Source organism: Puma concolor, chromosome A2 (genome assembly GCF_028749965.1).
Source record: "Puma concolor isolate L17-30 chromosome A2, mPumCon1.1.hap2, whole genome shotgun sequence".
NCBI classification, from domain to species: domain Eukaryota; kingdom Metazoa; phylum Chordata; class Mammalia; order Carnivora; family Felidae; genus Puma; species Puma concolor.
In genome coordinates this window covers 55,920,532-55,944,930 of record NC_141668.1, presented here as the reverse complement: position 1 = coordinate 55,944,930, position 24,399 = coordinate 55,920,532, and the positions used below count along the sequence as shown (strand labels likewise).

The window sequence follows — 24,399 nt, the reverse complement described above, 5'->3', positions numbered from 1 at the left end:
CGACTACTCTAGCCCTTGCCTTTTTCAACAAGAGAGAGCACTTTCTCTTCTACCATCATTTGAAAGTTTTCTTCTACTGTCCTTCACTTTGGCTCCTCTGGCTCTTGCCTGTTTCATCGCTCTGGCCGTCAGCAGCCTAACTAGACCCTTGCAGATCTTTCTACACATCTTTCGCTTCTTCTCCAATGCATTTAAGTGATGAGAATAGCGATAGTCATAGCTAACATCTGTTGAGTATGTACCGTATTCTAGGCATTGTCCTCTTAGCCATTTATACATATAATCTCTTTTAATCCTCATATGATCCAGTAAAGTAGATAATATTATCACCACCCCCTTTCCTTTTTATGAGATGAAGGAATTGGAACATACCTAAAGTGATAGAGCTGCTCTCTGAACACTCACAATCTGGCTCCACAGATAGCTTTCCTAACCACCACACTATTCTGCCTCTCCGTGGTAGTCAGTAGATATTTGCTGAATAAATGGGAGGCAGTGAAGGAGGAAGGTGAGTAAATAGACTTAATAAAGGTGGAACAAAGATGTCACTTTGTCCTCTTAACATGGATATTTTCTGTCTTTGCAGCGTCCCATTCAAGGAATTGCAGCCCATGTTGAAGGCAAAAATGACATCCCATTTCGATGTTAAAGTAGCCACGTCCTCATTTTTATATTCCAGCATATATGGCCATGCTAAAATATAAAACAATACTTCCCATATTTGTAACTCTTTGCAGGGAAGGGAGTGTATTTTTAATAAACATGCTTCAAAGATTTTCAAAATTGTATGCATATGAATTGTAAAGAAAATCACCCAGAATCAACAGCTGCCTAATAATAATTTGCATTTTGCGGTGGTGTGCATTTGTCATTGTGTATTCACATTCAATGAGCACGTTTAATTCCATCAACATTCTTCTTACGGTAGATTTGTATTTCTTGGGGAAGCCATCACACTGAAGCCATCAGTTGGAATATTTATTACGATGAACCCAGGATATGCTGGTCGAACTGAATTACCAGAAAATCTCAAAGCTCTTTTCAGGCAAGTGTTAAGCTTTGTGGTTTAGCATCTGGAGCACTCATGCCACCTAATGTTGCTGGTTTGCACTGTTAAATGATTTGTTTTTACTTGAGAATTCCTGTGGAAAACTCTTATTATTGCTTTGGGATTCCTGATAGAAATTCCATCATGATAAGTTTAACTCTTTTGAAATATGAAGCCAGAACTTAAAATCATTACTTAAAAGTTGCATGGTACATTCAAACATTGAATACTAGCTCTTTTATAATGATGTCTTTATTATAAACAAAGTTTTTTTATTAGTTATAGAATATGTGGAAAATACAGAAAAGGATAAAAGGTTACAGCTTTACCACCCAGAAGTGGTAATTGTTACCTTTTTTTGGCCTCTTTTATAATTCAGATTTTATGAAGTTAAGATATTATTTTAGGTATGATTTTTATTTAGTTCTTATTTAATATTTTGACATAAGTAGTTTATTGTATTATTGGAAATTCCTTGGAAATGCTATTTTATGTAGCTTCAAAACAGTCTCTTTCACGGCTTATCCATAATTTTCTTAACTGTTCCCTATTGTCTGACCTGAAGGGTTTGTGTTTTTCTTTGCAGTTTTTTATGATCATAAAACAGACTATAAATATCTCTTCACATGAAGAGTTACCCTATTTCAGATTATTACCCAGAATAGATTTGTACATGTAGAATTACCTGGTGAATGAATAAAATACCTATCGATGACCTGCCTTCCAAAAATAGTTTACCAATGTATACACTTATTAACAGTCTGTCAGAGAAGCTATACTGTATCTGAACCAGTTGTGTTTCTCTCCTATTTTAAATCAACTTTGTTCAGGTATAATTTCATGTAATAAATTGCATGCATTTAAGGCTACAGCTTGTGAAAATATTTACCACAATCAAGATATGGAATATTTCCAACCCCTGGAAGCGGTGCCTCTTTGACGTTAATCCCCCATACAACAGATGTGTCTTCTGTGGCTCTAGGTTAAATTTGCCTTTCCTAGAGTTCATGTTCTGTACTCGTTTGTACTCGTCTGTGTTAGCTTCTTTCCTTGAATGATAAGGTTTGAGGATTCCTCCAAGTTGAGGAGATCAGTAGGTCTTTTGTAGGTGATTAGTATTCTGTTGTAGAGACATATTACAACCTGTTTATCCATACACCAGTTGATGGACATTTGGGTTTCCAGTTTGGGGCTCTTATGAATAAAGCTGCTATGAACAGTCCTCTACAATCTTTGTGTGAACATATATCTTCTTTTGGGTAAATACCTATGAAGGAAAGTCTCATGGCAAATGTGTGTTTGACTGTATTAGAATCTGCCAGTTGGGTTTCCAAGACGGTGGTACTATTTTACAGTCTCACCGTCAGTATATGAGAATTTCGATTGCTCTACGTTCTTACCAAGTTGTAGTCCATCTAATAGATACGTGGAGGTATGTCATTGTGGGTTTAGTCTGCTGCATTTGCATGATGGATCATGATTTGAACATCTTTGAACTTACTGGCCATTCCCTTCACTTTTTTGAAGAGCTGTATTGTGTATGCTTCCTTTGTGAAATTCATATATTGCAAATACTTCACTCCTAATTTGTGGCTTGCCTTTTAATTTTCTTAATGGTGTCCATTTTAAATGTCCATTAAAAAAATTTTTTTTAATTTTTATTTATTTTTGAGAGAGAAAGAGAGAAACAGAACGTGAGCGGGAGAGGGGCAGAGAGAGAAGGGGACACAGAATCTGAACTGGGGACCGTGAGATCGTGACCTGAGCCGAAGTCGGATGCTTAACCGACTGAGCCACCCAGGCACCCCTAAATGGTGTCCATTTTGAATGAGATGGAATACAGTTTATCAATTTTTTTTTAATATGCTAGTTAAGAAAGTTTTACTAGTCCCAAGTTGCAAAAATTTTCACAGGTTTTCTGCCAGAAGTTTTATGGTATTGTCCTTTTTCTGTTAAGGTGCTAGATTATATTGATGTTTTCCATTGCTAAACAATTCTCTAATGCTGCATTCCTGGGATAAACTCTACTTAGTCAGGAGATACTATTTTTTATATTTATTTTGCTGGACTCAACCTGCTACTATTTTTAAAAAAAAATTTTTTTTTAACGTTTATTTATTTTTGAGACAGAGAGAGACAGAGCATGAACGGGGGAGGGTCAGAGAGAGAGGGAGACAAAGCATCTGAAACAGGCTCCAGGCTCTGAGCTGTCAGCACAGAGCCCAAAGCGGGGCTTGAACTCATGGACCGCGAGATCATGACCTGAACTGAAGTCAGACGCTTAACCAACTGAGCCACCCAGGCGCCCCTCAACATGCTACTATTTTGTTAAGGATTTTTTTTTTATTTTTTTTTTCTAACATTCATTTTTGAGTGACAGAGACAGTGTGTGAGTGGGGGAGAGGTAGCGAGAGGTGGAGACACATAATCTGAAGCAGGCTCCAGGCTCTGAGCTATCAGCACAGCGCCCAACCTGAGGCTTGAACTCGCAGGCTGTGAGATCATGACCTGAATTGAAGTCGGAAACGTAACCAATTGAGCCACCCAGGCGCCCCTGTTTTGTTAAGGATTTTTAAATCCACACCATGAGGGATATTGGTCTATAGTGTCCTTTCTTGTAGTATCTTTATCTTGTTTTGACATTAGGGTATGCTGTCCTCATGAAACTAGTTGGCAAATGCTCCCTTGCCTATTTTGTTGAGAGTTTGTGTGGGATTGGTATTATTTACCTCTTATTTTATTTTATTTTATTTTTTTATTTACCCCTTAAATACAGGATAGAATTAAACAGTGAAGCCATCTGGGCCTGGGTTTTTCTTTGTGGGAGTTTTTTGGGGGTTTTTTGTTCATTTTTTTTTATTCACCCCTTAAATACAGGATGGAATTAAGTAGTGAAGCCATCTGGGCCTGGGTTTTTCTTTGTGGGAGTTTTTTGGGGGTTTTTTGTTCTTTTTTCTGTTTGTGATAGACTCAACTTCTTTGATATGGAGCTATTCATATTTTTTATTTATTAGTTTTTGGTAATTTCCATCTTTTAAGAAGTCTTTCTACATTTTCTAGGTTATTGAATGTATTGGCATTTATTTGTTCATAATATTCCTTTATTATCTATAGTGACATCTCCAGTCCATGTCTTTTATGGGTAATTTGTGTCTTCTCTCCTGTTTTTGCTTTTTTGAGCTAGAGGTTTATCAGTTACATTTTCAAGAATTCTTTGGTGTTCACAGTATATATTATTATTCAGTGTCTGCCTTCAAAATGATAGGCTATTTAACATATGAGGTAAGAACCTCTATAGTTTTTAGTGTGATTTCTTTCCCTTCTTTTAAGCTTGAAATTTGCTTGTCCATCTGTCTAGATATTTAATCATGTTTCATTTGTATTTTCTTCTAATTTTTATAGTATGAATTTTTAAATGTACTTTATTTGTCGAGAACTTCTTTTGGTTGGTAACATGAGTATTTAAACAGAATTCTTTTCCCAAATAGTCAATTAGTCCAGCATGCTTTATTAAATGTTTTTCTTTCTTCATAAAACAGCTTGCCTAGCATAGTGGCTGTATGATGTCTATTTTTAAAAAAAAAAAATAATTTTAGACACCATCTATCCTTAGAAACGTAATGATTATAGAATACTTGGATTTGAAAATGGTACATCTTTCCAGTATTTTTACATTTGTGTCCCAGTTCATCTCCTGCATGTTTTCATTTGGGTCTCAAAATTTGAAATTGTTTTGTGCCGTTTTCGTAAATTTGGTCTAACGACGTAGAGCCTCACTTATGTTGCGGTGCTAGTACTCATGTCAGCAAAGTTTGAAGGCCAGTTTGGATGACACAAGTAGCATTTGAGTGGAGGAGGCTCAGGCTACTATGCCTGAGCCCTGAGAGCGTCCTGATGCCACCACTGACCTGCCTCGGGGCTGAGCGTATGTGCTTGCCCTTCTCAGAACCTTAGTCTGCACTCCACAAAATACTGATGAGGAGAGAAGCCGCTTCGTAGACTTGTGACAATTAAGGGAGAAAGTGCATGAAAAGCTTTTCATGCTCTGTATGGCGTGAAGAAAGTGCTCAGTAAAAAAAGTTGTCAGTATTAACGTATGTACCACGCAAGTCAACTCACTGCCTTTTCTGTCCTGTCCCCTATTTACTGTTCATCTTTAGTATTTCTATCCTATGATAAGAGTACAAAGCGTGGGGAAAGTGTGGGTGTAATTTAAATAGGAGAAATAGTCACGGCATAGATCCAAAGAAACTTAGGAATGTTTAGGGTGAAAACCTAGATATGCACACTCTAGACTGTAATTATATTTATAAAAGCAGGTGGTGGAACACTTGGGACTGTGTACTTTAAGAATTCTAAAATAGCAGGCTTATTTACTTATTTGGTTCCTTTTTTGCCCTTCAGTTGAATAGAATGTTTTCAGATGTTGCTGTCCAGGGCAGTGGTCTTTGGGGAGGACTTTGTGGAACCCCCCCTCCAAGAAGGGGAGTTAAACGTTACGTTTTGGTAAATCTTTATCTTAAAAGTGTAACCAAGCTGGCCTGAGGCAGTGGCCTGCTAGAAAGAGACTGTACCAGCTTGAAAGCACTGATAGTTAAATTTTCATGAATTCTATAAGCACAGCCACTAATGGAAATATAATTATATAAACATTTGATTATATTTAAAACAAAAGTGATAAATACTCAGAACGCATCACTATTTCAGTCATACTGATGCGCTTAGATCCTTTATATCTGCTTTGTCTGTTTGGTGGTATGCTACTGCACATCTCTTCCCAGGCCCACATTTAGTGGTATGTTGATAGATTGAAGTTAGCCATGGTGCAGGTGTTTATTCTGTGGAAACCCGCAAATGCTATTTTTGGAGAGCCAGTCATTAAGCATTTACTAGCTCAGCACAGGCCACAAGTAAAGGTGGCCTCTAGCCCCGAGTATCACTCAGTTTTCTACACTGATGACTTACTTATAGGAGAATATACCACAGATGTTCCTTAAGCTCTTACACCCATCCTTCTGTCATTTCCAGACATTCTGTCTTTTTCTATGTATCTAGTAACTGACGGACATTTTTTAGTTGAAGCAGAGGGTCTTGTTAGCTGTGATGGACAGAGGTAATTGTGAACTGCTTCAGAATGGTGAGAATGTTGGTACAAATTAATCATTTGATTTCAGCAATCTGTACATATTACCTTAGAACGTTTTAAAACTAAATTTCGTATTTCCTTTTCAGACCCTGTGCCATGGTGGCGCCTGACATTGAGCTAATCTGTGAAATCATGTTAGTTGCTGAAGGCTTTGCAGACGCGCGTTCACTAGCCCGCAAGTTCGTGACATTGTACACACTCTGCAGGGGGCTCCTCTCCAAGCAGGTGAGGAGTTTTTTGTTCTCTTTCCTAGGTTTGTACATCCCATTAAAACTGCTTTTGACACATAGATGCTGGGTACTTTATCACTCACATTACAGTTAGACCTTTTAGAGTAATTTTGTATTTTCCGTAAAATTTTGCATATCTTTATTTTAGTATTTGTAATATTCTTTTTCTGATTTTAAACATGAGACATTTTAAGTTGACTGTTGATTGGTACTATGTACAATTGTCAGTGGGCTCTGTGATCATCTTTAACTCTCACCAATGTTATAATTGTTCATGGAATTTTATGCTGCCTGCTTTGTTGGTGAGAATACTATTTTCTAGTGAGAGACGGCAAGAGTTTATAAGAATCAGAAGAGGTAAAGCTGATTTTCCAAAGAACCCTTCAAGAAATGTTAAATGAAAATTTTTCTCATTTGGTGGTAATCCCTTATTTGAAGGTGGGTTTGTTATTTGTTTTTACATTCGGTGTGTGATTCCCTAGTCTCTGAAGTGGGTCAGACCTGTTTTTGGTTTTGTTGTGTTTTGGGGTTTTTTTTTTTTTTTTTTTTTTGGAGTATAGCTGATGCTCATTGATGTTAGTTTCAGGTGTATGGCACACTGATTGGATACCTCTGTACATTATGCTATGCTCACCACAAGTGTGGCTCCCGTCTGTCACCATACAAGGCTGTTACAGTACCATTGACCATATTCCCTGTGCTGTACCTTTTATTCCTGTCCAGTAGCTAGCTTCTTGCTGTTTCACTGAAGTTGCTGATGAGCTACACAAATTATGTATGTATCAGCCTCATTACTTTTAAATTCAGCTTTGTGGTCACCTTTGACCTCACTTTTTTGGTGACCTTTCATTAATTCCTGGTGACATTATTTTGCAGCTTTTCTGGCATGAAAGTATTAAAATGCCACAGTTAGAACCACATAGTTACCTGTACTGACAGATGTCCTTATTTTGAATTACCTGTCGTTAAGGTGGAATTTGGACTCTGAGAGCGAAATTGATGTTGTCCTTTTAATATGTAAATTTACATTCTGGGGGGAAATCCTAGCAAATTTACCAACATGGAAAAATGTTTATGACAGTGTTCTATGCAAAAAATGCAGCATGCCAAACTAGATACGATCTATAACTTGCATTTATTTTACGCTTAGACTGCATGTATTATATAAAGTAACTGGGAAGTACGTAGTGATTTTTAATTTTTGTCTCTGGGTGATAATACTGTGAGTATTTTTTATTTTTCTCCTTGTTTGTGGTATCCTTCTTATTTTTTCGAGGAGTTCATTTTAATTTTATCATGGGCAGAAGTCAGAAGAAAACAATGTCACTGAACCCGGGCAGTACAGAGTTGCAACCGCATCCATTCCCAGTAGTAGTATTTAAACACTGAGTGAGCACTTACTGTATCCAAGTAACATGTTGGTTGATTAAGAGGACAAGCAAGAACACATGAAACCAGCACACTCAGAGTTTGGAGTTCAGAGAACTTCCGGGATTGAGTTTCCGTTAGATAAAAATTAGAAGAACATGCAGGAGGAGATGATCATAGTTTCTTCCTTGAAAACCATAAGGTATGAGGGAGGTGTTGGGAGGAAAGGTAGAACAGACGAGGAGAGCATTCTCCAACTAGAGGAATGTCATGGGGCAGATGAGGGAAGGCAGTGAGGCCAGGACAGTAGGGCTGAGTTAGAAGTATGGACGCTGATAGTTTTCTAAACTGTAGGGATTTAAGAAGAACCTGTGGATGGTTTTGACTGATGGACTAGCATAATGAGAACAGTGAAGATTATTTCAGCAGTTGTTGGATTTACATGTTGAGAAGGGTCACCAACTCGTCTTAAACCCGTGTCCAGAATTTCTTCTACCCCCTCTCCTTTAATGTTCTTACTGCACTGACTTAGCCCCCTCCTCAGTCTCTCTGACCTCCACACTCCAGTTCTTGCCCTTTGCCTTCTCTCCTCAAGCCGTCATCTTTTTCTGCATCGTGGCTCTCAAATGAGTTTTTACCATGACCCACAGTAAAAAAATACTCCTTCTGTTGAGACTCAGGACCCACACCCATGTGTCATATGCACAGCTGAAACAACAGTTTTCACCCAACACTTCTTGCCCTTCTTATTTGCAACGCATTATGGTGTTTTTCATTCTGTTTTCTGTTCTGTTACCAGCAGAAATGATGGTCAAGACCTACTAAATTGATTTTACTATTCACTGCTGGATTGAAGGACATATTTATATGTGGATATATTGTTTCACTGCTCACAAAGCATTTTATTCTTTCAACAGCCTTGTAAAGTGGTTAGATCCTTTTATGTGCATTTTTATGGATGATGCTTGGAGAGGGTGCTAACTTTCCCACAGGCGCCATTGAGAGATAATTTGAGAGAAAAGTTGTCACTCTGTGGGTGGTAGATGAAAGGCAAAAGAGAGCAATCTTTTAATTCATTGTCCCTTTACTGAGTACCTACCTGTGCGCTGCACCATGTTGGGACCTACAAGACAACAGGGAATAGATCTGTGCTCTGTTCTCCAGGAGCCCAGAGCCTGTGAAAGGAATCTTCTGTCGGGATTATGTGAAACTCTCAAAGCGGACATACTGTTATATCCCTGAATTGTAATAATAAAGTTTGTACTGCACTAAATGCCAGAGTTAGGGCTGGAGCGTCTGATTGATTAAGAGGTAGAGTTATTAGGGCAAGTAGAGATCTGGGTCTGGGAGGGGTGGACTCACAGGGTTATCTGTTGAAGTCACACTGGAGAAATATGCCGTGTTTAGAGGTGAAAATTTGCAAGTACTTCAACTCAGTGTTAGCAGGTTTACTGAGACGAGAGCAGGGAAGACGGATGGATCCTTGGGCACGCTGCAACTCAGTGCTATGGGAAGAAGAGATCTGCTGACGGAGGCAGAGAATCAGGAGAAAGAGGGAGGAGGATACTGAAGGGATGTGGTTTTTACAAATTGGAAGAGAACAGGAAAATAGTACTTTACATCATTAAAGCATGTATTTATCTGAACTCTTTTCTTACAGCTTTTGGCTTTTACTTCTGGAATGAGAAGCTTATTCCCTTTTAAAATCTTTGAGAAAATATAACCTATGTTTTGATTTTTAGGATCATTATGATTGGGGACTTCGCGCTATTAAATCTGTCTTGGTTGTAGCTGGCTCCCTGAAACGAGGAGATAAAAATAGACCCGAAGATCAGGTACCACAGTGCTAATAACATGGTTTTGTGGAGTGGGTAGCTAAACAACTTCACAGAAATGAAAGTATGTATCTGGATGGTGGGCCATGCCTAGCGCAACTTTTATTTCTTTTTTTAAGTTTATTTATTTTGAGAGAGACAGAGGCACCACAAGTTGCGGAAGGACAGAGAGAGAGGAGTGAGGATCCCAAGCAGCCTCTGCACTGCCAGTGCAGAGCCCAGCCTGGGCCTTGAACTCCCAAAACCATGAGATCATGCTCTGAGCCGACCCCAAGAGTTGAACGTTTAACCAACTGAGCCACCCAGGCGCCCCAGTACAGAGCAACTTTTAAAAAGTATGATCTCTCTTTTCCACATAGAATATTTTGAGGACTGGCATTGCTTACATCATGAAAGATAAGTATTCTTGAGTATAAGGATATGAATACAGGAAAGAAAATGTGATTTTATAAGTGCTTTTGAAATAACAGCTACAAAAAATATTTTGGCAGTCATGATCAAATCAGTAATCACTGGTTGATTTCCTCTGAGGAACATTCAGAAAATCTGATTAATTGAGTTGGGATAATAATCCTGAAATGTCAGTGAAAACATGATCTAATGGAGCCTAGAATGTTCACTTCACGGGTTGTAAAATGAGCATAGAACAAACAGGAAGAACGATCACCTGACACCAGTGAAATGCAATGCTCAGGTGGTTATTCACAGCTGCTGGGTGAATGTTCTATCCCTGCTGGGGACTTTTTCTCTTCTTCTTTTTTCTCTAAAATTTTTAAGAGTTTTTTCTTTACTAAATAGTGAGAACAGTGGATATACATCACTATGTGTATTATTTCGTATGGCTTGAGAAGTTGAAGAAAACAAATCGATGAATTTCTTTTCACATTAAAGGATGCTTACGTGATTTTCTACTTCTGTAATACTTTCTTTTCCTCTCAGTCATAATTCATGATTGGACCGAGATTTTCTTGGATTTTTCTTTTGTTGTTGTTGTTGTTGGATCGCTTACTTCTTTCTGTAAAAATCCTGATGTTCAAGTTACTGCTTTTAAAATCTAAAGGCTTCTTCGGTTTTCAGCCAATACACAACAAATACCCAAACTAAAAATGGTTACATTTATTATTCCGAAGTTCTTAGAGATTCTCTTGAACAAAATGATCTGATGGGCCTAGTTCATTTATATCCTGGAGTTTGAGGATTAAGGAGAGAAGGGCCTCAGACCCTTTGTCAAGATCAGAGCAGATTGTTGCAGGAACAGGGCCTCCTCGTCGACCTGAGTCTGAAGTTTGTGATACCAGCAGAGACTTCTCGTGTGCTGCTCTGTGCACTTCTACACATTTAGCCTCCCCATACACAGAATGCCAACCTAACAGAGACCAGTATCCATATCCCATGCCTAAAGCCTTGCTTTAGATGCAAGACTTAAAAACAGCATTTTTAGGGGTGCCTGGGTGGCTCAGTCGGTTAAGCATTCGACTTTGGCTCGGGTCATGATCTCACAGTTTGTGGGTTCAAGCCCCACATTGGGCTCTATGCTGACAGCGTGGAGCCTGGAGCCTGCTTCATATTCTGTGTCTCCTCTCTCTTTGCCCCTTTCCCACTCGCACTCTCTCTCTCTCTCCTTCAAAAATAAATAAACATTAAAAAAAAATTTTTTTTAAGTAATAAAAAAACAGCATTTTTAGTTTTGAAGATGTCTGGTACACCTTGTATTGGCCATTTAAATACAGTGTTTTCTTCCTAGGTACTCATGAGAGCATTAAGGGACTTCAATATGCCTAAAATAGTGACAGACGACATCCCCGTGTTTTTGGGCCTGGTTGGTGACCTGTTTCCAGCCCTGGACGTACCTCGGCAGAGAGCACCGCACTTTGAACAGATTGTCAGGCAGTCTACCCTGGAGCTTCACCTGCAGCCTGAGGAGAGCTTCATCCTTAAAGTAAATGGCACATGTGCTTTTCACAGCAGCCCATGACATTTGCAGTGAGATTTACTGTATTTAAGTATCGTTAGCCAAAACATTAACTCACGTGTTACACTGACTTTTACATAATCATAATATATTCTTTAAAGCATTCTAATAGGACCTGCTTTACTCCAGTAATTATAAATAATTATTTTGTAGTTACATTCTGTGAGAAGGAACATATGATTGGGTCCTGGTTTTATTTTTTATTTATTTTTTTACTTTATTTATTTTGAGAGAGAGAGAGAGCATGAATCGGGGAGGGGCGGACAGAGAGGGAAAGAGAATCCCAAGAAGGCTCTGTGCTGCCAGTGCAGAGCCCCATGGAGGGCTTGAACTTATGAAGTGTAAGATCGTGATCTGAGCCGAAACCAAGAGACCGACGCTTAACTGACTGAGCCACCTACATGCTTGGTTAAGCACCATGGTGCTTGGTCCTTTATTAAGTCATGGTTTTAAATGTAAGCCTACTTCTCATTAGTTGATAAAATTTCTTGGTTGCTCTTGGTGACATGCATCAAAAATTAACGTTGCTCTTTTCTTTCCATGTTAGAGAACATGGGAAGTAAATCATTAGTATGTGCCTTTAATGGAGAGAAAAGTGTCAACATATATGATATCTGACTTATCAAAGGCTTGTGCATATGCACGCTCACTTTGGGTGTAGTAAATACACGGACATTAAAATACATATAAAGTATCTATTTTAGATATTTTAAAGGATATAAGCCATTACTCACTTGTAGGTGATTAGCCATGTATGGTTTTTGTTCAATACTTCATGAAGACTCTTTGATTTTGTAAGTAATTCCTACCACGTCCAAAGTACTAGACTGTACTTCGCTTCTGCCTGCATCAGTGACTCACTGAGTCCTGGTTTTTCTTCACTCTTACTCTCATGTTGTTCTTGGGGAGATCCAGGAAAAGCTGTGGTTGTCATCTATGTTAACTTTCCTGGACCATCATTTTGTAAGTGGGAGCTTTCTTGGGTTGTAAGGAAAGAATTGAGCAAAAATGGGTAGGGATTTTTGTTTGTTTGCTTCTTGTGTTTTGTTTTGTTTTTAAATCACCAACTCATGAAAGGAACCAATGACTGCCTGTTTGGTCTGCAGGTCGCCCAGCTTGAGGAACTGTTGACCGTGCGGCACTCTGTGTTCGTGGTTGGAAATGCAGGCACAGGAAAGAGTGAGGTATGGTGAATTGCCTGCTGGTTTTCAGCCACACAAGGAACAGATTTTGGCCGGACATATTTTTAATTCTCTCTAAGAGTTCCCTTCATTGAATTCCTCCATAATTTTGAGGTAGAATGTGAGACTCTAATACTGCCTTTTCATCAATTTGCACTATTTTTTTTTTCATATTAGGGGCAGGGAGAAGGTAACAAATAGAACCTTCTGTTCAGATAGAAAAGCTGAGAGAAGACGGGGCTTTCCATATTTATGAAACCTACTTTTTTATCTCTCCCAAGTTGCTTTAGATTCTCATTCCCATATTACTAAGAAAAACCCAAATATTTTCCTTCAGTACTTGCTCAGAAATATAGCCCTCGATAGGGGCAAAAGAAAACAAAAAGAGAGGCAGCCAAACCCACATTGTGGGGGTCCCTGTTATGTGCTATGCTAGGTACATTATATGTGATTTACTGTGCACAGTGATGATATATGCTGGGTATTATTATCCTCATTTTTACTTCACTGCTTGATTTTGTTTGGTCCCACTGACAATCCTGGCAACGTACTTATTTTCTTGGTTGGCAGACACTATATGCAGAATTGCGTGCATTTTAATTCAGGGTGCTTGGGTATGAACATATTTAGTAGCCAAAGACTAAAAATAATCGTGGAGTGGGCATATGAGGTTTTAGACCATGGGTGTGTGTAGAACTTGCCAGTATGTAGATCGGAACCCAAACTGGAACAATTGCAAAGGGAGGCACAGTTTTGTGATTTTTCTTGTGAAAAATGTAATAATTGAAATATTAAAGTAGATAACTGGTAGACCTGTAATTATTTTGTTAGAGTAAGTTTCAGATGAGGGCCATGGTTCAGGGAAGGATAAAATTAAATTCTATAATTTCCAGTAGATTAATGGTTTCTAAAAATATAAGCTTAATATTCCTAAGGCATTCAGTTTCTTTCATCTCATCTTCACTGGTTCTGTTCTATTCAACCTTTACTTAAGCTGATAGAACCAGCACACGGAAGCTCAGGCCACGTTACTTAGCAACTCTTGCCCTTCCCAATTATTTGGCAGTTGTTTATTAGTCCTTCAACCCCCTGTGAGTAGATCGGGACGAGGAATATCTGAAATAAAAGCCACAGCTTCTCAGAGAAAGCAAAGAGGGTAGGTGGGGCACATATTTGGGTGAATATGTCAATTAATTAAACTGACATAGAGAAAGCATCTGTCCTGTGAATTCTTATCCTCAAAGCTTCTTTTTCTCCATTATCTAGATCAGAGTTTCTCAGCTTCATTCACTGTTGACACTTTGGGTCGGATAGCTCTTTGTCACAGAGGCTGTCCTTTGTATTCATTATAGGACACTGAGCAGTGTCCGTGGCTTCTGTTGTGTCGCATGCCCTCTTTGTCAAGTCTGGAGCGTCTCCTGAGACGCTGAGAACTGTTGCTCTGGGTCACTAGGTGTCCAAGCGAGCCCGGACTAGCATCACAGGTCCCACCTCGGACGTTATTAGAAATGCAAATTCTTAGTCATCCTAGCCCTACTGAATATTAGAAGCTCTGGGTTGGGTCCAGCCATCTGTGTCTTAACATCCTGTAAGCGATTCTTTTGCATCCTACATAAGAGCAGAGTGGATTTTAATAACATGAACAGGAACACTTATTTACTTATTTGCACACATGGTTTAAAACCTCAAATGATACAGCGACTTCCTCTAGTACGCATGGTTCAAAGAATCAGGTGAAGAGGTCCTAAGAGATTGTAGGATTAACTTTGTACGTGTAAATGTGCACATGTAAATTTTTCCCCGTACTTACTACATGCAGAATATGTAGGAACGTAAAATGAATAAGAAAATCCTTTAGAAACCATTTGCTTTCCATTTGCCTTACAGGAGTATTAATTTTCTGAGCTTTTTTTCCTTCTGCCTTCAGATTTTGAGAACACTGAACCGAACATATGTTAACATGAAACAAAAACCTACTTGGAATGACTTAAACCCCAAAGCTGTGACAACAGATGAACTCTTTGGTTTCATACATCACGCTACTCGAGAATGGAAAGATGGCAAGTAGTATTTCTGCTTTACAAGTGCTAAAAATTTCTTTCTTATTTTTTCTTTTCTCTTCTTTTCTTTTTTTTTTTTCTCATCCAGAAAACCATTTCTCAGCTCTAGCCAATTTCAGTCACAGTTGTAGATTTATTGTGTATGTGTTGGCATTATTGGAAATGTAGCAGCTCATAAGAGCATTTATAACCAGTAAATTAAAACTAGATTTGAATAAGTGGTCGATTTGCATTCAGCGAGTTTGCGCACAGAACTGTGTATTTTATCCCATGTCAATTATGTCAGGGCTCCCTGTAAACCAGGGAAGAAGTCAACATGAACACTTCACGAGACTTTTATAAAGGATCTGATCCAAGACCCTGAGTTTCAGGCAGGCACTATTTTAGGCTCCAGGGACAAAAATTAATGGGACATGTTTGTTGTCCTAAAAGTTTTTGCAAACAGGCAGATCCTTTTGTTAAAATCTGTTGTTACTTCCCAGTTCAATATAAATGCACTAATCTATATATATGCACTATATGCAATATAAATGCACTAATACTAAATGAATACTTTGAGTCCTTTCTCCCTTTCATACTCTATATTCACCCTTAGAGTAAATTGTGTAGGCTTTACCTTTAAAATACAGTTTGTGTTCCAGTGCTCTCCTCCTTTGCCGCTATCATATTAGCCCGTACTGTCTCCTGCCTGTATTGGTTCAGTAGTCTCCAACTCTCATCTCCCTGCAGTTCATTTTCCATCCAGCAGACAGAGGGCGCTCTTCAAAATATTAGTTCCCTGCTTGTAATTTTCAATGGGTTCTATCTCCCTTAGAATCCAACCCTTATCCAAGGTTTACAAGGTCTTGTGTGATTAGATCCCCCTTCCCCATCTCTGATTTCATTTCCTGCTCTGTGCTCTCCCACCTGTTATAATCTATACACTCTGGCCTCCTTGCTCTTCCTTGAACATGCCAAGCATCTTCCCATCGTTGGGCCTCTGCACTCGCTCTTTCCATCATTTGCAACACTACAGATAATTTGCATGCCTTAAGTTATTGGAGTATCTGGTCAAATGTCACATCAGAAAAGACTTCATTGAGAATCCTGTCTGTAGCAGCACACCTTGCCATTCTCCGTTTTCTTACCATGTATATACTCTCCTAAATCTGTGGGACAGGGGTGCCTGGGTGGCGCAGTCGGTTAAGCGTCCGACTTCAGCCAGGTCACGATCTCGCGGTCCGGGAGTTCGAGCCCTGCGTCAGGCTCTGGGCTGATGGCTCAGAGCCTGGAGCCTGTTTCCGATTCTGTGTCTCCCTCTCTCTCTGCCCCTCCCCCGTTCATGCTCTGTCTCTCTCTGTCCCAAAAAATAAATAAAAAACGTTGAAAAAAAAATTAAAAAAAAAAATCTGTGGGACAGTCACAATTTACTCCTAACCTTTCTATCTTTTTTTTTTTTTTCAAGGACTGTGGCAGGAAGGGAATAATACTAGTTTATGCTGAAAACCTATGGAAGTCATTCAAATCAGGGATCATTAGAAAAGGTTGCTGGGGGTTTTTTGTTGGGTTTTAATGAGTGGCGGTGGTAGTTCTACATACTGTCATTTATTTTTGCACAAAATATTTCACAGAGCAAAAAAAAAACCATCCACGTATGTGCACTGAAACCATTGTTCTTATCATATTAAATATTTGAGTTTTGAAAAAGCAGTAACTATCAAATATATCACATAACACACACAATGCGTACATAAGTCGTGATAGCAAAGAGGACTATGGATTTAAAATGCTTTCATCTTGGGGTGCCTGGGTGGCTCAGTCGGTTGAGCTTCTGACTTTGGCTCAGGTCATGATCTCACAGTCTGTGGGTTTAAGCCCCGTGTCGGGCTCTGTGCTGACAGCTCAGAGCCTGGAACCTGCTTCAGACTCTGTGTCTCCCTCTCTCTCTCTGACCCTTTCCCATTCATGCTCTGTCTCTCTCTGTCTCAAAAATAAATAAACATTAAATAAATTTTTTTTAAATAAAACGCTTTCATCTTCTCATCTTGTGAAGTAATATGCCAACAACCAAATTTCTCAAAGAATGTATAGCACCTTTGAATTAGCTTCAAAATTCTATCTCCTGAATAGTGTTACAGAAAAACGGAGAAAGGTGAAATAAACTAGTGTCTGGCCTAAAATGGATACTGAACACATGTACACGGACAAAGATAATGTCTTCATTTGGTGTAAGTTTTGAGTTGTGTGTGTTACTCTCTATAAATCCCCACACCTGTTCTTCAAGGAAGCTCCTGTCATCTTTATTTGACACATGGGAGAAGCTCAAAGAAGTTAAGGTGTATCCTCATGGAAGGGAAACTTGCCCATTGGTATGCATTCCCGGTGTAGCTCTAAAGGTATTTATTACACTTATCAGAAGGAGGCAGCAAATTCACAGCAAATTTATTTGCTTATTAAAAGAATTTCCTGTGGAAATAATAGTAACTTAGTTTAGAAATAAACAGCCCTCAACTCCATTATGTATTAGGATCACTTACTTGTAATTTATAGGTCTCTTCTCATCTATTCTGCGAGAACAAGCGAATCTTAAACGTGATGGACCAAAATGGATAGTCCTGGATGGAGATATTGATCCCATGTGGATTGAGTCGCTAAACACTGTCATGGATGATAACAAGGTGAGTAATATCTCCATGCTAACTTGAACATCACATCTGGAATGCAGTAAGAGTTTTGTTCACTTGTTGATTTAAATACTAGTTTTTAATCATTAAGCCTGATATTCTTTAGGAATGAAATTTATTTTGTGCCCATGAAAGTGGCACTTTGCTGGTAATTCTCTTTATTTCACTGTTAAAGAATTGACGGGGTGCATTTTTCTTGCTGTATGGATTTAACCACCTCTATTTTTTTTTAATTTTTAAAAAATGTGTATTTATTTTTGAGAGTGCTTGACAGTACAAGCAGGAGATGGGTAGAGAGACAGGGGTTTGGAGGATCTGAAGTGAGCTCTAAGCTACCAGCAGACAGTCCCGTGCAGGGCTCAAAGTCCCAAACTGGGAGACCCTGACTCAAGCCAAAGTCGAATGTTGAACCAGCTGAGCCACCCAGGCATCCCAGATTTAACCACCTTTAAAGAGAGTTAGATATATATCTAAGAACTTAGTTCAGGGGCGCCTGGGTGGCGCAGTCGGTTAAGCGTCTGACTTCAGCCAGGTCACGATCTCGCGGTCCATGAGTTCGAGCCCCGCGTCAGGCTCTGGGCTGATGGCTCAGAGCCTGGAGCCTGTTTCCGATTCTGTCTCCCTCTCTCTGTGCCCCTCCCCCGTTCATGCTCTGTCTCTCACTGTCCCAAAAATAAATAAACGTTGAAAAAAAAATTTTAAAAAAAAATAAAAAAAATAAGAACTTAGTTCATACATACCTTGCCATTTTCTAAGAGTCAGGCATAAATTATTAGATCTTATCTTTGTTTTTTTTAAATATGAAATTTATTGTCAAATTGGTTTCCATACAACACTCAGTGCTCATCCCAACAGGTGCCCTCCTCAGTGCCCATCACCCACTTTCCCCTCCCTTATCTTTAAGTATGGAATACTTGGATAATAAAAGGATGAGTCTGTGCCCTGTGTGAATTGATGAAATGTAGCTATTGAAATTAAGTAGTTCTCTGGCTACAGAATGAGTATAATGGGTTTCTAAGCATTTTGCCCTGGCTGACCCAGTGTTCCCAACAGAAACAGTGATAGTCCAGGTCCATGAGACGCCACTTAAAGCAACACAAGGTCTATGGTTAGGATCAGGAGAAAGAAAAAGGTAATCATCATTGCTACAGAACAGAATGACTCATCTCCTTAAATTAGCAGTAATTACTGTTTTCTGTATTAAGACATTGTTCATCATAAAATATAGGTCTGAGATCTTTATACTTGCATGAGTTCCCATAGGGCGTTTGATAATTGTGGCATTACAGATTCTAAAGAAAGTTTATTTTTTGTGGTGTTCAGGCCTTTTCATGTAGATCCACCCTTAGAACAAATGTCTTCTCTTTAGACATGTCATCTCTTTAGTCGTTACCACAGTTATTTAAAGGTTGGCCTGAATGGGTCCATGTTGGTGAGTTTGTTCCTCAAGGGTCAGTGAGCTCTCCTCTGGGATTAAGTGAGATCTTCACTCAGACTGCACTTCTAACTCAGAGGAGTACTTTTGGCACTTCTCCTGGGGATGGGGGCATGGGAGAAGTGCCTTGTGTTGTGACAGCGAGTTAGCATCATTGCTTTTGCCCCTCAACAACCGAGGGCCTCTTTTATGCTGTGCTGTTCTGTCCAGGTGCTGACCTTGGCCAGCAATGAGCGCATAGCCCTTACTCCCTCCATGAGGCTGCTCTTCGAGATTCATCACTTAAGGACTGCAACCCCAGCTACTGTTTCCAGAGCTGGTATCCTATATGTGAACCCACAAGATTTGGGCTGGAATCCGTGAGTACTTACCATTTTGACCATTTTTAAGTGTACAGCTTAGTGGCATTACATACATTTGTGTTGTCGGGCAACCACCACCACCATCATTCTCCATAACTTTTCTCATCTTCCCAAACTGCAGCCCTGAACCCATTACACAGGAACTCCCCTCTATGCCCTGTCCTCAGTCCCTTTCTCTTTTCCATCTTTACGAATCTGTATATGCCAGATGCCTCTTCTAAATGGAATCATACAGCAATTGTCTTCTTGTGATGGGCTTACTTCAGTTAGCATAATGCCTTCAAAGTTCACCCATGTTATAGCATGCTCCAGAATTTCCTTCTTTTTTAAGGCTGAGTGATGTTCCATTGTATATAGATACCACATTTTTCTTATCCATCTTTCTGTTGATAGACACTTGGGCTCCCTCTACCTTTTGATTATCGAAAATAGTTTTTGTGACTATGAGTATACAGATAGGCCTTTGAGTCCCTGCTGCCAGTTACTTTGGATACATTCCCACAGGTGGCATTTCCAGTTCATATGGTAATTCTGTTTTTAATTTTAACTTTCTTAAATTTTTAATGTTTATTTATTTTTTGATAGAGCAAGCCAGGGAGGGACCGAGAGGGAGGAAGAGAGAAATCCCAAGCCCACAAACTACGAGATCATGACCTGAGCCAAAACCAAGAGTCAGGCACTTAATTGACTGAGCCACCTAAACACTCCTTTAATTTTTAGAGGAACCACTGTACTGTTTTCCACAGTAGCTGCACCATTTTACATTCCTCCCAATGGTGTACAAGGGTTCCAATTTCTGCACGTTCTTACCAACACTTGTAATTTTCTCTCTTTTTTATGACAGTCATCCTAATGGGTGTGAAATGGTGTTTCACTCTGGTTTTGATTTACATTTCCCTAATGATTAGTCTTATTGAGCATCTTTTCATGTGCTTATTGGCCATTTGCATATTTTCTCTGGAAAATGCTTATTTTAGTCTTTTGCCTATTTTTTTAAATCTAGTTTGCTTTTGTTTTTATTCTTGTGAATATTTCTTTTTTCAGTCTTAGCTATAAAAACTAAAATTTTATCTGATCATTTGAAGGAAGTATTAGCAAATAAATTTAAAGCTAATTAAGTAGGCTAATTTGAAGATAATGAAAGGAGTGCCTGGGTGACTTAGTTGAGCATCTGACTTCGACTCATGTTATGATCTCACCGTAAGTTGTGAGTTTGAGCCCCATGTAGGGCTCTATGCTGACAGTGTGGAGCCTGCTTAGGATTTTCTGCCCCCTCTCTCTCTGGCCCTCCCCTGCTCACTTTATGTCTCAAAAATAAAAAATTAAAATTAAAATTAAAAAAAAATTAAAAACATTTTTTAAATAAAAATAATGAAATTAACACCTGTATGGATTTGTCATTTTTAGTTGGACATTACCCTGTTCACACCTTGTACATGTTAAGAACTCAGTATTTGTTGAATAAGTGAATAATAATAATAGTTCATATGGAGAATGAAGATATAGATATAGCATTTTCTGTAAATACATTAATGTATAAACTTGTGTGTTCATACTGAGACATATGATATCCATACCTGAACGGTGGTAATTCTTTGGTGGAGAACAAATTGTGCCCACTTGCTGCTCTCGAATGCTTACACTTGGCATAATTCATCCTGGGCGGCACGTGTTGCACCTCTGGCATTCCCTCTATGAGGTGTGGAAAGAGTGTTTGACCTCCGCACGTGAACACGTGCTTGAGGGCTACTGGTGTCAGAATCTTCTGTCCACCCCTCCCCCCTGCCCTGGCCCCCACAGGCTGTCCTGTATGGGCCACTTCAATGGGCTCCTTGCCCTCTGGCTCCTGGTTGGTTTGGCCCATGAGAAGCCCTGTCAGGGAATGAGAGGGAGAGAGGAGAGTGAGGTCAGCCTATTTACTTCCTTGGCTCTTTCCATGCGGTGTCACATCAGGATGGCTGTGTCCCTCAACTGCATGTCACCCCTCCTCTAAAATCTTTCTATAAGATTTGTCCCTTCCACATTCTGGTAGTCCCTCGTGTCCTTGTCCCTGCAGGCACAGGTGCACTAACCGCTCCTCGGTTATTACTCATGGCACAAAACTTTCCCCTCCGGTTTCCCTGCTCCGTGCCCACACCTTTGCCAGTAGTCCTCCTGGCAATCCTTCCCTGTTATCCTGATGTCAGGATGACATCTGTTCCCTGCCATGTGCTTGGCTGACGTGCTTCTCCAGGCTGCTTTTTCTGGGTACTGATTTGTTCACCGAAGGTCTCATCCCTTGACTCCACAGCAAAGTAGAGCCATGCCCAGGTTTTTGTGTCCAACAGTGTTTTATTGGATTTATCTGGGGGAAAGGAGTGATTTTTAAAAGTCTAAGGTGGAGAGTTCTTGAACTGATGATAGATTCTTTTCCCAGGTAGGATTCAGACTGTGTCCTAGGATGTTTTTGTGGGTTTGGGGGCTGGCTAACAGAGCATCTATGTTAGCCCTTGACTCCCCCATAAACACTGCAGAGGCATTCCTCACACCCCATTTCCTTCAGGGGACCCCCTCTGGATGTGGTCTGGATGTGGTCTGATTTCAGTCATGAACCTCATGATTCTCAAGGTCTATGTAGTTTAGGCTCAGTAGCATCGCATAGAGATTCATGCTAATGAAAGCTGTGTAAAGCCCTTTTTTTTTTTTTTCCAACGTTTATTTATTTTTGGGACAGAGAGAGACAGAGCATGAACGGGGGAGGGGCAGAGAGAGAGGGAGACACAGAATCGGAAACAGGCTCCAGGCTCTGAGCCATCAGCCCAGAGCCCGACGCGGGGCTCGAACTCACGGACCGCGAGATCGTGACCTGGCTGAAGTCGGACGCTTAACCGACTGCGCCACCCAGGCGCCCCTGTAAAGCCCTTTTCAAGAAAGACTTTTATCTAGTAAGTCAAAGAGTCTTACTTGATTAAAAAAGGCACCCGATTTGCATTCCCAAGAAAGTTAAACAACTTTTTCTTCACCATTAGATTTTATTTTTACTGAGGTTTTTTTTTTCTTTGTTTTATCCAAGATCAGTGGGTAAGTTTTAATTTTCATGTGTGTGACCACAGAGCCATTATCCAAAATGATGGGAATCTTCTCTAAAGGATATTTTTACATTTTTACCATCTACCACCAGAAACTTTAAATGAACTACAAAAATATGGGTTTTTCAGATTGGGGGATATACTTTTACACCATATTTATTGCATACGTCATTACTTTTATGGGATAATAGTATCATACCTTTGCACGTATTGACTCATTTAATCCTTAATTACCTTCTGAAATAGAATTATTAACCCAGTTTTCCAAACCGATGTCTTAGGTCTCTTCCCCACCCCCCCCCAACTTTTAATTTGAAAGTATTTGAAATTATAGAAAATTTGAAATGGTGGTAGTCCACTGTATCCTTTTTTCCCCTACAGTTATCAATTGTTACCATTTTACTGTATTTACTTTCTCTCTGGATGTACACTCTCTCATAGGCATAGACACACATATATTTTTTACTTAGGTTTACTTCTGCTAAATTATCTGGAAGTAAGTTGGAGACATTACGCCCCCTCACCACTGAGTACTTGATTATCCCCATGTAGGATATTCTCCTACATGAACGCAGTACAATTAACATGCCTAAGAAATTTTTCCTTGATGTGGTATTTAATAAAGCATAATATTTCTTTTTAAAAATTCTTCTTAATGTTTGAGAGAGAGTGCGAGTGGAGAAGGAGCAGAGAGAGGGGGAGACAGAGGATCTGAAGCAGGCTTTGTGCTGATAGCAGAGAGCCTGATGTGGGGCTCGAACTCACGAACCACAGGATCATGACCTGAGCAGAGGTCAGACACTTAACTGACTGAGAGCCACCCAGAGGCCCCATAAAGACAAATTCTTCACATTTTCTCAGTTAACTAAGACATTTCTTCTATAGGTTTTTTTTTTTTAATCTAGTATCAAAACAAAGACCATCATGCATTGCATTTACTTGTCTGTATTTTCTCTCTTGATGTAGAATATCCCCCCACCTTTTCTTTCATGATACTTACAGTTTTCAGGGAAACAAGCCAGATGCCTGTAAGAGTGACCCATTGGTGGTTGCAAAGTGGTGACTTCCTAATTCATTCATTGTATTTATATACATGAAGTGACATTTTCCTATAAAGAATTCCTCCTCTTCTTTCCTCTTAAATTCCTCCCTTCCACTCCTCTCTCCCTTCCTTTCTTTTTCTCTCTCACTTTATCTCTCCCTCTTTGTTTTTTCATAGGTATCATTTTCTGTTCATGGTTTCTTTTAGTTCAGTGGGTTATAATTCATTACCATCATTTTCCTGGCTAGATGCTCACTTTGTCTCAAATTTGCCATCAAGAGCCCCTTCCGGCCAGCCCCTTACATGTTCTTTTTCACCTGTCATTGTAGATCTTTGAGTGCTTGGCTTTCTGGCTAACCAAAATGCTTCTGAGTCATTTCATTCTTCCTTCACCCTCGCTGGATTCAGTGATTTCTCCAGGGAGCCAGAGGAAACCACCTTTGTATAAGGAATAGTATTTAGAATCCAGTATAGGGATGTTTAGTGTACTCATTGCTACTGATAGGTCATTGCTTTTACGCTTTTTGAGTGAGCACAATTGGATATATTTCTTTAATTCTTATTGTGGGAAATGCTAGGTTACTGTGGATAGAAGAGATGGTAAAATATTTTGTTGATAATACCTTTCTGGGATTCCATTTAAGACCTAAAGGTAGTGCCAGTATCAGGTAGTCTTCTTAGATATGTTTGTTTAAATTCTCTGAACTATTCTAAAAAATAATTTTATATCCACACTTAACAGACATGGAACATACCATGTCAGATAACAAATAAACTTAAAATCACATCACCATGTGATTGGCTATAGAAATCAAATACTATTTTACTTTACCTCCGAGTCTTAAGTCTACTAGACAAATACTGGACAGTTCATATATGTCTGTTGAGATCTTGAGAAATCGAGAAAGAACAGGAATTGGAAGAAAATTTCTAGAAACTATGAGCAAGATTTTTTTTCCAGTTAGCAAGGGAGAGACTAATGTGTAGAA

The 24,399-nt window shown here is 39.4% G+C and overlaps 1 protein-coding gene across 2 annotated transcripts in view; it reads left to right on the top strand.

Moving 5' to 3' along the window:
* The window catches only part of DNAH11 (dynein axonemal heavy chain 11), a 352,527-nt gene that overhangs the window by 154,094 nt on the left and 174,034 nt on the right, over positions 1-24,399 (top strand). For both annotated transcript variants that reach the window (XM_086694494.1, XM_086694493.1), the window contains 8 exons: positions 929-1,045; positions 6,281-6,419; positions 9,535-9,627; positions 11,372-11,566; positions 12,706-12,783; positions 14,708-14,840; positions 17,370-17,497; positions 19,149-19,297. In XM_086694494.1, the coding sequence (XP_086550620.1) occupies positions 929-1,045; positions 6,281-6,419; positions 9,535-9,627; positions 11,372-11,566; positions 12,706-12,783; positions 14,708-14,840; positions 17,370-17,497; positions 19,149-19,297 (1,032 nt within the window). The remainder of the gene's footprint in view (positions 1-928; positions 1,046-6,280; positions 6,420-9,534; positions 9,628-11,371; positions 11,567-12,705; positions 12,784-14,707; positions 14,841-17,369; positions 17,498-19,148; positions 19,298-24,399) is intronic.